The sequence below is a fragment of the Canis aureus genome, chromosome 18 (genome assembly GCF_053574225.1).
Source record: "Canis aureus isolate CA01 chromosome 18, VMU_Caureus_v.1.0, whole genome shotgun sequence".
Taxonomy (NCBI): Eukaryota; Metazoa; Chordata; class Mammalia; order Carnivora; family Canidae; genus Canis; species Canis aureus.
This window is the reverse complement of record NC_135628.1, coordinates 43,450,689-43,463,853: the sequence shown is the minus strand read 5'-3', so window position 1 is coordinate 43,463,853 and position 13,165 is coordinate 43,450,689. Positions and strand designations below refer to the sequence as shown.

The window sequence follows — 13,165 nt, the reverse complement described above, 5'->3', positions numbered from 1 at the left end:
GTTCAGAAGTACCTAATTTCTTTGCAATTCAGTAGTTATATTAAGAACTCTAATAACTGTTCTTTATTTAGTTATCACTTTAGTGGTGGTTTGATCTTGTAAAGAAAGTGACTCCAAAGATACTTGCTTTTTTCATAGTGATGGTAAAGAAAAATTAACTCTAATGATACGGACAATGTCTTTTTTTCCGTAGCTTGCCCAGTTTCGACAGAGGAAAGCTCAATCTGATGGGCAGAATCCTTCTAAGAAGCAGAAAAAAAAGAGGAAGACTTCAAGCAGTAAACATGATGTGTCAACATACCATGCTTTGAATATTGAACACTCACAAAGTGATGAAATGTACATAAATAGTTCTCGGAGAGTAGGAACAACTGTGACTCCTGAATCCGCGCTAATCAAACGTGATGAGGTCTTCTCTGTTGAAGTAAGTATTCATCTAGATTTTTGAATGTTAGAATTCCAAGTGGAAAGTTGTAATGACAACACTCATTAGTACCCTGTGCCATTTTTGTGAGCTTGATTCAATAAACATTTGTAGTACAACAACTGTAATACATCAGGGATTCAGCACCAAGGATACAATGGGAAATATAACATTCTCTGCCCCTTAGGAAAGTCAGTCAAGTGGGGAAGGCAGATGTAAGATAGTCTGTGTACTCTGATTACAGCTATGGTAACAAAAATGCATATGGAACCCTTGAGTACCATGGTTTGTGGGAATGCTAAGCTTAGCTATAGCAAAGAAGTAGGTAAGGCAACCTCTGTGATGGAGAAGCAACATTCACAAGAACATGAAACTATATGATGTGATTTGGAAACTGTAAGAAGTTTAGTTTTAAAAGCATCACAGAATAATGGGGATGGGGTGATGGTAAAGGTGAGAGGCAGGAGATTGCACCTGGCCCACAGTAGGCTCTAAATAAAGACTAGTTTTCTTCCTTTCTTTAGTAGTGTAATTTTCCAGATAAGGTGATGTGGGAGAATTTAGAAGTGGGTTGACATGGTGTGTGGGGTGGAGCTTACCAACTAAGACCAGGAGTAGAGAAGGCTGGGATGCTTAGGAGAAAGAGTGGTGGATGAGAAATATAATAATTATAATTTGGATTGTACGCTGCCATGTTTATATAGAAACAAAGATTTAAATGATTTATAGGATTTGAGCTTTATGAAAAAGTTCAGGGGTGTTAGAGATTTGCTAAGAGTAGATCTTTTTGTAATTCCCTACTTAGAATTTTTGAACATCTTAGCTATGTAGATTATTATTTTTCATCAAATTTGGGAAGCTTTTGGGCATTGTATCTTCAAATATTCTCTCTGCTCTTTTCTGTCCCCTCTTCTGGGTCTCCTATTTTTCATGTTACTATGTTTGATATTGTTGCACAGATCTCTCAGGCTCTGTCATTTTTCTTCATTCTCTTTTAATCTTTTCCTTAGACTGCTTAATTTCAATTGAACTCTAAAAGTTTGCAGATTCTTTCTTATCAGATCTGTCAAGCCCCCTAATGAATTTTTCATTTCAGTTATTTTACTTTTAGAAAAATTTATTATTTTTTTAAATTTTTATTATTTCTTAAAGTAATCTCTACACCCCACATGGGGTTTGAACTCACAACCCCACAATCAAGAGTCGCATGCTCTACTGACTGAGCCTGCCAGTCCTCTTTGGTTCTTTTATAGTGATAGTCTCTATTTTGTAAGGCAGTATCCTTATAGTTTTCTTTAGTATTTTCGACTTCATTTTATTCACTTATTTGACTATATTTAAAATAGGTAGCTTAAATACAGTCTTTGTATATTAAGTCCAATATTTGTGTTTCCTCAGGAACTGACTGCTGTTTTTCTTGTATATGGGCCAAACTTTCCTTTTTCTTTGTTTATCTTAGAATTGTTGAAATCTGGACCTTTTAAATAATATAATATGGTAACTCTGGTGCTCGATGTGGTTTGAAGATGTATTTGGTATCTTTTTCTGCATAACAAATCAATGTTTGGGCTTCTCTCTAGAGTTTTAGCATTTCCAGTGCAATGAGTATCTTATCTTGTTCACCATTTCATCCTCAGAAAACAGATTTTAGTACACAATATATATATATTTAATCTATAGCTGTTTATTTTTTTTAATTTTCTTTATTTATTCATGAGACACACACACACACACACACACACACACACACACACAGAGGCAGAGACACAGGCTGAGGGAAAAGCAGGCTCCATGCAAGGAGCCCAATGTGGGACTTGATCCCAGGTCTCCAGGGTTACGCCCTGAGCTGAAGGTGGCGCTAAACCGCTGAGCCAGCCCGGCTGCCCTCTGTAGCTGTTTATTTTTTATTTTTTTATTTTTTTAATTTTTATTTATTTATGATAGTCGCACACACACAGAGAGAGAGAGAGAGAGGCAGAGACATAGGCAGAGGGAGAAGCAGGCTCCATGCACCGGGAGCCCGACGTGGGATTCGATCCCGGGTCTCCAGGATCGCGCCCTGGGCCAAAGGCAGGCGCTAAACCACTGCGCTACCCAGGGATCCCTGTAGCTGTTTAAAAGGCATAAGTGAATCAACCTTGAGGGCTTGTGTCATGAAAGTATTTTAGATTTAAAAGAGGGTCATATAAGTTAGGAACCACTGTGACAGAATTTTAGAATACGGGTAAGCTCATTTCTGTTCCTGACAGCAGTTACTGCATCAGAGAGGAGGTAGACTTAGAGCGTGATATTGAGTGACGAATAAAATTTCCTTAAGGATAGATGAGAAGGGAGACGGTGATGGTTCATATTTGTTGACTGTATCTGATTCTCTTTTCTCACTTGTAAATTGAGATTCTTAGATGAATGAGTGAACAGTGAAAGCAGTGAAAATTTAAGTTTCCTCCTTAACTCTTTCTGGTAGTTCTAAACTGAGGGAAGCTCAGAAAAGTCACTCCATACCCAAATCCCAGCGATGTAAGAATGAAACAGAAATGTCTTAGAAAGTGTTTTAGAAGCTGCAAAGGTGTTCATAACAATGAAGATTGTGATTTTTACTTCAGGTTGTTACTACTTTTCTAGCCTCAAGATTCGATGATTTTCTTTTCTTTTCTTTTTTTAAAGTAATCTGTAAGCCCAGAGTGGGGCTCGGACTCACGACCCCGAGATTACGCGTCACATGCTCTACCAACTGAGCAGGAGCACCCATGATTTTTCTTTTTGAAGGAATTGAACTCTTGACTAACATTTTAAGACTTTCTTTTATTTAAAAGAGACATAAGAATTAGAGGGATGATATCTCATGTGGTGCTTTTGTCTTGCAAATGATATGTAATACATATTTCACATAGAAATACTATGTGAAAGTACTTCTTGATACTTTTATATTTAGAAAAATGCCTCATGGTAAATTTCAGATGTGTTAGCCATTATGATTCATAGAATGAAAACTTTAAAGGTTTCAGGGCGTGTGGCTGGGTCAGTCGATAGAGCATGTGAGTTTTGATCTCAGGGTTGTGAGTTCAAGCCCCAGTTGGGCATAGAGCTTACTTAAAAAAATGAATTAATAAAATAAAATCCACATACATAAAAATTTTTTTAATGTTTGAATAATTTTTACTAGTTTTTTAGTGATATTATTATGTGAATTTTCTGTCATATGTTACTAATTGTAATGGGTTAATAAAGTACAATGTTTGGGGTGGAAAGCCTTAATGTAATTGGTTTTTATTTTTGTTTTAGCCAGAAAGTGAAATTTCAACTACGGCAGATGATTATAGTTCAGAGGTAAGAATAAGTAATATTATGTGGATTGACTTTTTATATTATTTTTGAAACTTATTAACACTATTTCTTGCAACTCATGCTTATGTATTTTTTTATAAATATAATGAAGTATAGCATAACAAAATATAATGTAAATGACCTAGGAAGCCTGAGGGTAATTTTTATATATATATATATTTTTTTTTTCAGACTATTAACTAAGGTCTGAAATCTGTTTGAATAGCTTGGGCCTTAATTAAATGGAGGCCTTAAGTTTCTAGGAAAGTGATACTGAGATTCTAGGATTAATGATTGTCATAAGGTCTCCTTATTCAACACAGTAAAAATTTCATTATACAGACTATTTGACATTTTGAGTAAAACTTTTTATAGATGTTTGAATTCTATATAATTGCATAAGTTTATTTGTTGAAATTAATGCTGCAATCAATAGCAATTTTTAATTTAGATGATAAAAGCTAATATAGGCATTGGCCACATTAGGAAATACCTTCTTTATGTGTTATTAATAAATATATGGCATATTGTTATCTTTTTCTTATTCTTTTAGATATCATTGTCATTTCTTTGGTCCAGAATTTGAGGATATGGAAAGTTATTCCTTACTCTGAATGGTTCAGCAACTCAGTGTATTCCATAAGTTTTGATATATTGTATGTTTCTAATACCAAGAAACGAGACAACTTCATGTTCTTAAATGAACAGATTACTGTTTTGAAATGCTAATGGGAATACAAACTTTGATACTTCAAAAGTATAATGTGCTTAAAAGCTGGGAATATACTCAGTAGTAATCTGGTCAGAAAAATAATTAACCAAGGTTAAATAAATAAATTGGTACCTGGTTTATGCTACATAAAGTTGCCCAGAGGGGATGTATCTCAATTTAAGATACATTCAGAGAATCTGGCCTTGTGACTTTAAATTTGGGGCTTATATATGAAAACAACACTGCTTTTTACTTCTATAATGCCTTACATTCTTTTTTGAAAAATTTATTTTTACTCATTATTTTTAAATTGAAGTATAGTTGATATGGAATATTATATTAGTTTTATTGTACTATTATTACAACATAGTAATTTGACATTTATATACATTACAAAATGCTCCCACAATAAGTGTAGTTACCACCTGTTACCATACAAAATTATTTTAATATTGTTAACTATATTCCTTGTGCTGTACTTTACATCCTCTTGGCTTATTTATTTTATAACTGGAAGTTTGTACCTCTTCTTCCCCTTTACCTATTCCTCCCATTGCCATACTTTCTTTCCCTCCTGGCAACCACCAGTCTTTTCTCTGTATTTATGAGTCTATTTCTGTTTTGTTCATTTATTTTGTTTTTTAGATTCCACATATAAGTGAAATCATAGGGTATTTGTCTTTCTCTCTTTTTTTTAAATATTATTTGTTTCTGTGATCTCTACATTCAACATGAGGCTCAAATTCATGACCCCGAGATCAATCATCTGATGCTCTTCTGACTGAGCCAGCCAGGTGTCCCTTTCTCTGACTTATTTCACTTATCCATGTTGTCACAAATGGCAAGATTTCATTTGTTTTTATAGCTGAGTAATTTCCCATTATACACACACTCACACACACACACACACACACATATATTATGAAAGCAGCACTGTTTTCTTTCTATAATCCCTTAAATTTTTAAAAAATTATTTTTATTCATTATTTTTAAATTGAAGTATAGTTGATATAGAATATTAGTTTCACATATATGTATATGAATGTGTGTGTTTGTATATGTATAAAATGGAAAATTAATCAGCCATAAAACAAATGAAATCTTGCCATTTGTGTCACATATATACACATATATGTATGCCATATCTTCTTTATCCATCTATTGATGGATACTTGAGTTGCTTCTATGTCTTTGATATTATAATAATGCTACATACAGTAAGCACAGGCATACAATATATCTTTTTAAATTGATGTTTTCATTTTCTTCAGGTAAATACTCAGAAATTAGAATGAATCATATAGATCTATTTTTAATTTTTTGAAGGCCTGCCATACTATTTTCCATAGTGGCTGCACCAATTTACATTCCCACTTACAGTGCGTAAGGGTTTCCTTTGTCCTACATTCTCACCGACACTTGTTATTTCATGGTTGTTTTTTTTTTAAATAGCCATTCTAACAAGTGTGAAATTATATACATCATGATAATGAGCATCTTTTCATGTGTTTGTTGGTCATACGATATCTTCTCTAGAAAAATGTTCAGGCCCTCTGCTCATTTTTTAATTGGATTGTTTGGGTTTTTTTGCCTTTCTTTCTTTCTTTGGTGTTAAATCCAATTAGTTATTTTCATTAAATTTATTTTTTATTATTTTTAAAAATTTGTATTAAGTTTTTTATTTTTATTTTTATTTTTTTATGATTTGTATTAAGTTTTTTAATTTCAACTCAGTACAGTTAACATATGGTATTATATTAGTTTCAGGTATACAATATAGTGATTGATCGATTCTATACATTACTCAATGCTCATCATGATAAGTGTACTGCTTAATCTCCCATCACTTATATCACCCATTCCCCCCACTCCCGTCCCCTATGGTAACCCTCAGTTTGTTCTATGTAGTACTTATATGTGGAATGTAAGAAATAGTACAAGGGACCATAAGGGAAGGAGAGGAAACTGAATGGGGGAAAATTAGAGAGGAAGAGAAACCTTGAGAGACTCAGCTCTGGGAAACAAACTGAAGATTGCTGGACAAGAGATTGTGGGGGGTAATGGGATAACTGGGTGATAGGCATTAAGGAGGACGTGGGATGTGATGAGCACTGTGTGTTATACTATGTGTTGGCAAATTGAATTTAAAGTTTTAAAAAAGAGTCTGTTTCTTCATCTAATCTCTTTTTTTCCCCGTTTGGTCATTTGTTTCTTAAATTCCACATATGCGTGAAATCATATTGCATTTGTTTTTCTCTAACTTATCTCACTTGGCATTATATTCTCTGCTATGAGTTTTTTTTTTATTTAATATATTTTGGATATTGACCTTTTAATGGATACGTCATTTACAAATATCTTTTAGTACATTGCCTTTTAGTTTTGTTGATGGTTCCCTTCATTGTACAAAAATTTTTAGTTTGATGTCGTTTCAATTGTTTATTTTTGCTTTTGTTGCCCTTGCCTAACAAGACAGATCCAAAAATATATTCCTAAGGCTGAGGTATAAGAGTTTACTTCTCACATATTCTTGGAGGAGTTTTATAGTTTCATGTCTTTTTTTTTTTTTTTTTTTTTAGATTTTATTTATTTATTCATAAGAGACAGACAGAGAGAGAGAGAGAGAGAGAGAGAGAGGCAGAAACAGGCAGAGGGAGAAGCAGGCTCCATGCAGGGAGCCCCATGTGGGACTCGATCCTGAGACTTCAGGATCATACCCTGAGCCAAAGGCAGATGGCTCAGCCACCCAGGCATCCCTATAGTTTCATGTCTTTAATCCATTTTGAGCTTATTTTTGTGTATGGTGTTAAGAGTGGTTTCATTCTTTTGCATGTAGCTGTCCTGTGTTTTTAGCAGCATTTATTGAAGAGATGGTCTTTTCTTCATTGTATATTTTTACCTCCTTTGTCATAGATTAATTGACCATATAAACATGGGTTTTTTTCTTAGGTTCTCAGTTCTTTTCCATTGACTATGTGTCCATTTGTGTGCCAGTACCATACTGTTTTGATTACAATAGCTTTGTAGTATGATTTGAAATCTGTTCCCTCCAGCTTTGTTCTTACTCAAGATTACTTTGGGTTTTTGGGGTCTTGTGGTTCCATACACATTTTAGGATTATTTGTTCCGAGTTCTGTGAAAAATGCTATTAGTACTTTGATAGGGTTTACATTGAATTTGTAAATTGCTTTGAGTAGTATGGACATTTTAACTATATTAATTCTTTAAACCCATGAGCATTGTATAACTTTTGCTTTATTTGTGTCATCTTTGGTCTTTCATCAGTGTCTTACAGTTTTCAGAGTACATGTCTTTCACCTCCTTAGTTAAATTTATTCCTAGATAATTTATTCCCTTTGATGCAGTTGTAAATGGGATTTTCTTAATTTCTCTATTTTGTAATTTAGTGTATTGAGATGCAGTAGATTTCTATATATTAATTTTAATGTCCTGAAGCTTTACTAAATTCATTTATTAGTTCTAATAGTTTTTTAGTGGAGTCTTTGGAGATTTTATATGTAGTATCATGTCATCTGCAAATAGTAACTGGGCTACAACTGCTGTGGGTACACTGGTGGGTAGGGCTGGCCCTGGCATGGCTTAGCCAAGAGGCCTGGCTGCAGCTGCTACAGGTATGCTGGCGGGTGGGGTTAGTATGCAGTGTGACTTGACTGGGCGGCTCCGTGGCCACTGTCATGGGCATGCAGATGAATGGGATTCCTTAGAGCAGGGATCACTTTGCAAAAGTGCCTGCCAGGGCAGTTGAGTTGGTTGGAATGACTTTGCAGGGGAACACCAGAGCAGGGTGAGTGGTGCTAGGAAGAGAGAGTGTCAGAACTGGGGCCCACCTGTTTCAAGCCAGATGGGCTGAAGAAGACCAAGAAAAATAGTACCTGCTAGCGCTTCCATTCCCAGAGAAAGTTCTTGCAGATCCTTGCCTGTATAGCACAGTCCCTAAAATTAATAAATCTCCTTCAGATATATAGTCCAGATGCTTTGCAAACTGCTACCTCTGGGCTGGGTCTCTGAGCAGGTGATGTTGTACACTGGCCTTTTAAGAGCAGAGCTGAGGTTTCTTATAGACCTCTCCTCTCCCAGAGTTAAGCTGGTTTAAATCCAGATGTTTATGGGGGCTCATATTCTCCGTGCAGATCGACGGGGTGAGGGGTGCCCAGTGCAGGAATGCACCCCTTGCTCCTCAAAGACCTTCACACCTGTGATATCTCTCCTGCTTGTGAGTTGCCACAGGGGAAGTTTAGTTTCTGATTGCATTTCTACCCCTTCTGCCCTTCTTGATGTGGCTTTTTCTATCTTTAGCTATGGATGAGCTGTTCTGCTAGCCTTTAGGTTGTTCTCAGTGAGTTGCAGTATATGTAGTTGCAGCCTTGGTATGCTCGTGGGGAGAGATGAGCTCAAGATCCTTCTTCTCAGCCATCTCGCTCGCTTTCTGTAATGCCTTAATTCTCACAGTTTGTCTTTCTTGATTGAAAGTTTCAGGTGTTTTTGTATCTGAACTGCCCATGTCTGGGATACCCCAGGACTCCACAAAGTGCTTTCTTTTTCTTTATACTAAGGTAAATTTTTTTATAAGCCAAGTGGTTACAGGTCAGACCATCTCATATATGCCTGTGAAATTTGATTAAAATTTATATAGCCACTTTTTCACTTTGGGATAAGAGAGTAAACTTTAATTTTTATTAATACAGATTTGAAAGGTAAGGACATCAAAAGATTGTGATTTTTAAGTTCTCTTTGAAAATATTATTGGAAAGTCTTATTACAAGAAGTTACGTTTTGCCTTGATTTTTTAAACTATAAAACTGGTGGGAATTACAAGGTCCAGAAGAATGTATTGAAACTATTTATCTGTGATACCTAATAAATATGATGTATTTTAAAGTAAGGTACAAGTAATATTTAATTCTAATTCCTACAGATAGAAGTTAAAGTATACTGACCATAGTTGAACAACAAGAAATATATTTGGGGAAGCTGGGTGGCTCAGCGGTTTAGGTTTAGCACCGCCTTCAGTCCAGGGCCTGATCTTAGAGACTCAGGATCGAGTCCCACATCAGGCTCCTTGCATGGAGCCTGCTTCTTCCTCTGCCTGTGTCTCTTTCTCTCTCTCTCTATGTCACTCATGAATAAATAAATATAATCTTAAAAAAAAAAAACCCAAGAAATATATTCTACATGTAAATATGTAATTTCTATATATTTGCATATGTAGTCACATATATTATTGTTATGTACATGAGTAATTATGTACATGGATAAATATATACCTATACATACATATGTATTTTTTTCCAAACAACATTTCAGGAAACATACTTCTGTTTACTATGTGACATGTCCTTTGACACATTTTTAAAAATTAATTAATTAATTATTTATTTATTTATTCATGAGAGACAGAGAGAGAGGCAGAGACACAGGCAGTGGGAGAAGCAGGCTCCATGCAAGGAGCCCCATGTGGAACTTGATTCCGGGACTCCAGGATCACGACCTGAGCCGAAGGCAGATGCTTAACCGCTGAGCCATCCAGGCATCCCAACACTTTTTCTTTTTAATGGTGGTCACAAAAACTAAATGGATTAACTGATTTATAATTTGAAAAAATAGAAGATTATACACTAAAAAAGATACTTATGAAATAATTTTTGACAGATTGACCTGATTTGTTCATAACCCTTGTGATACTTATTTTGGGCCTGGATTCATGATGGATTATACTGTGACAAAGTTATATATTCTCTTTGTCCATAGAAAACAGTAGAAAAATTGTGAAATGTTTGAAAATGTTTCATTAAGACTGCTGATATGGGGACTGGTTGAATCCATGATACTCTGGGCTAGTATTGAGGCTTTAGCTATTCCTGTAGTGTTAAAAGTGGTTTAATTGGGCTAGAATTACAGGGGACTTCTAAGCCATAGTCCCACTTTCAGGAGGCAGAAGAATCATCAGTGAGCCCAATTTATAAAATGAGGGGTAAATCTCATCTAGGAAATACATAGATTATAACTTTATTATAAATGCCAGGTTTGCAAAGTTTTAATAATCTTAGCTGCTCTTGTTTGCATTGGAGCATTTTTTTGAATTTTAGAATTAGTTTTGAATCGTAGGTAACATAATTATCTTGTGTGTTTTTTAAATATTGCTGTCATTTTTCTGGTATGTAGGGAAGTAAGGTAATATAGAACAACAGGAGCTTTGAAGCCTTAGTTCAGACTTCAGCTTCATCACCCCCAAAGTGTATCAACTTGAGCCCATCACTTAAACTCTGCAGTTTTTTTACCTATAAAACGGGTATCTACTTCACAGTGTAGTTGTGAGGGTTATTTGATAATATTTTGTATGGTGTTTGGCATAGAAAAGATGATTGACAAAGTTTGGTTTTCTTTTTTTTTTACTGCTCTTCAGTAGAAATACGCATTTCTTCACACTAAGTAAATGGAATGAGTGATGACAATTCTTTTAACAAATTATTCTCAAAAAGATTTCAGGTTCTGATTACTTACTTAGAACTTAATTTGGAAATTTTATGCACACAGATATGATATGTACTTAATTTTCTTGACTTCTTTGTCTGGTGTTCTCATTGGATTGAATAATGGATTTGGGCCTAGAAAGAATTAGATAATATTATCCTATGATACCTAATAAGATCTCTTTTATATAAATGTGTACCCAATTACATATACCAGAGAAATCAGACTGAATACAAAATGTCTTTCTTACAGATTAATTTAAATTATACATAATCTTTTCAGTCCTGCATGAAGAGATATTTAATAATCCAAATGCTGTATGTACATGAAATATTTTTACTGATAGCCTTTAAGCAGGGTCATTTGAAGAATGTTGCTAATGCTGGAGGTAACCTAGACACATGACAGGTAAATTAATCGGCTTTGTTAAATATAGAAAGATGAGGTGATAATAGTGCATAACTCTCATTACGGATTTCATGTGATTATTTAGTACTACTTAAGCAAATCACTTGTATGATTCATGATATTTTTGAAATGACTAGCTGGAGTTGGAGACATAGCCTATAGCCATGAAGTTGTATAAAATTAGCCTTCCAACTTTGACCTTTTTTTTTTTTTAACCTTACCTCATTTTCTTTTTCTCACTCCCTGCCTTAGCTCTATTGAGGTATAATTGACAATTAAAAATTGTATATGTTTAAGGTGTACAGTGTGGTGTTTGATATTCAACTTTCACTTTAAATGGATGATCTTAACCTCATTAGTTACTTGGCTCCAATTCCATGAGTCACCTAGGTATATTGAACTCCTGTTTTTCATGAACTTTTATGATTCATCAGATTCTTATTTTACTAAAATATCCATTATTAATATTTTGAATGTATATAGTACCAAATTAAGTATGATAAGGATAAGATACTGATAGTAAGTTAGTCTTTTATGTTTTTAAACTAACATCTACTGAAAGGAAAAGGTTTTGGGGATCCCTGGGTGGCGCAGCGGTTTGGCGCCTGCCTTTGGCCCAGGGCACGATCCTGGAGACCCGGGATCGAATCCCACATCGGGCTCCCGGTGCATGGAGCCTGCTTCTCCCTCTGCCTGTGTCTCTGCGCCTCTCTCTCTCTCTGTGACTATCATAAAAAAAAAAAAAAAAAGGAAAAGGTTTTGGTGTGAAGACCATTTTATGGTTAGAAAAATGATCTTGCTCTGATTTTTTCTGAATAGTAGTATTTTTTGAGATGATACTTACCTCTTCAGAACATTTTAAAATTAAAAATATACCTTACTTACACTTTTCCAAGTCTTAATGTTGTCCGTACATTGAATAAATCTATGAATTCAGAAAGAATATATTAGTACAGCCTAATAATTAAATAACTTTGACAAATGCCACACAGTAAAAATAGTATGTTAAGAGAAGTTGGGCTTATCTTCAGCTGAGTTTATCAATCTAATCTTTGTGTTTCAAGTTATTAATTTACTTTCACATTAAGGTTTACCAAATATAAAATATAATGTTAGAAGACTGATATATGAAGAAGGGATGAATGCTCTAGCCTTTAGGTATCAACAAAGTAATTATCTACATTAAAAAATAGAATAATGCTAACTATTTATGATCCCAGTATTCTGCTGAGTATTTCTATTCTAACTTCAGAATATAGTTTGTATTAGTTTAGTCCTGGTGGATAATCTTTGTTACCTATCTACATAGTATTAAATTTTTATAATTTATTAATAATGATTTTTATGTTTGTTATAATAACATTAAATTTTAAAAATGATCAAGTATTTTAAGATGTAGGAGTTTCTCAAGTGTAATTTTCCTTAAGTTAGGGAGAAATTAAGCTGAATGTTGCTATATAATGTGTTAGATACAATCATTATAAACTGATAAATTAATAATCTCCACTTAAAAGGTGTATTCTTGCTTAATATATTTGAAGATATTCATAAAATCCATTTTATTATACTGTAACTGTAAAGTAAAAATTTTAGTAGATGTTTATCAAAATACTTCATTTCAGAATCAAGAAAAGCTAATTAAAATTTCAGAGGATTTAATTGGAAAGTTACTTCAATTGACTTAATATTAATAATCGTACTAGAGTTAGTACACCTGTCTTCTGATAGTTTTCACAAATTACAATATTGTGTTGACATAAAGATGAATTTTTTTTTTGCTTTATTTTTCGGAAATTATACTTAGA

General features: G+C 34.1%; 1 protein-coding gene across 8 annotated transcripts in view; it reads left to right on the top strand.

The window, feature by feature from the left end:
- Nucleotides 1–13,165, top strand: part of AKAP9 (A-kinase anchoring protein 9) — a 153,410-nt gene that overhangs the window by 22,812 nt on the left and 117,433 nt on the right. For all 8 annotated transcript variants that reach the window (XM_077856981.1, XM_077856979.1, XM_077856978.1 and 5 more), the window contains 2 exons: nt 194–424; nt 3,707–3,751. In XM_077856981.1, the coding sequence (XP_077713107.1) occupies nt 194–424; nt 3,707–3,751 (276 nt within the window). The remainder of the gene's footprint in view (nt 1–193; nt 425–3,706; nt 3,752–13,165) is intronic.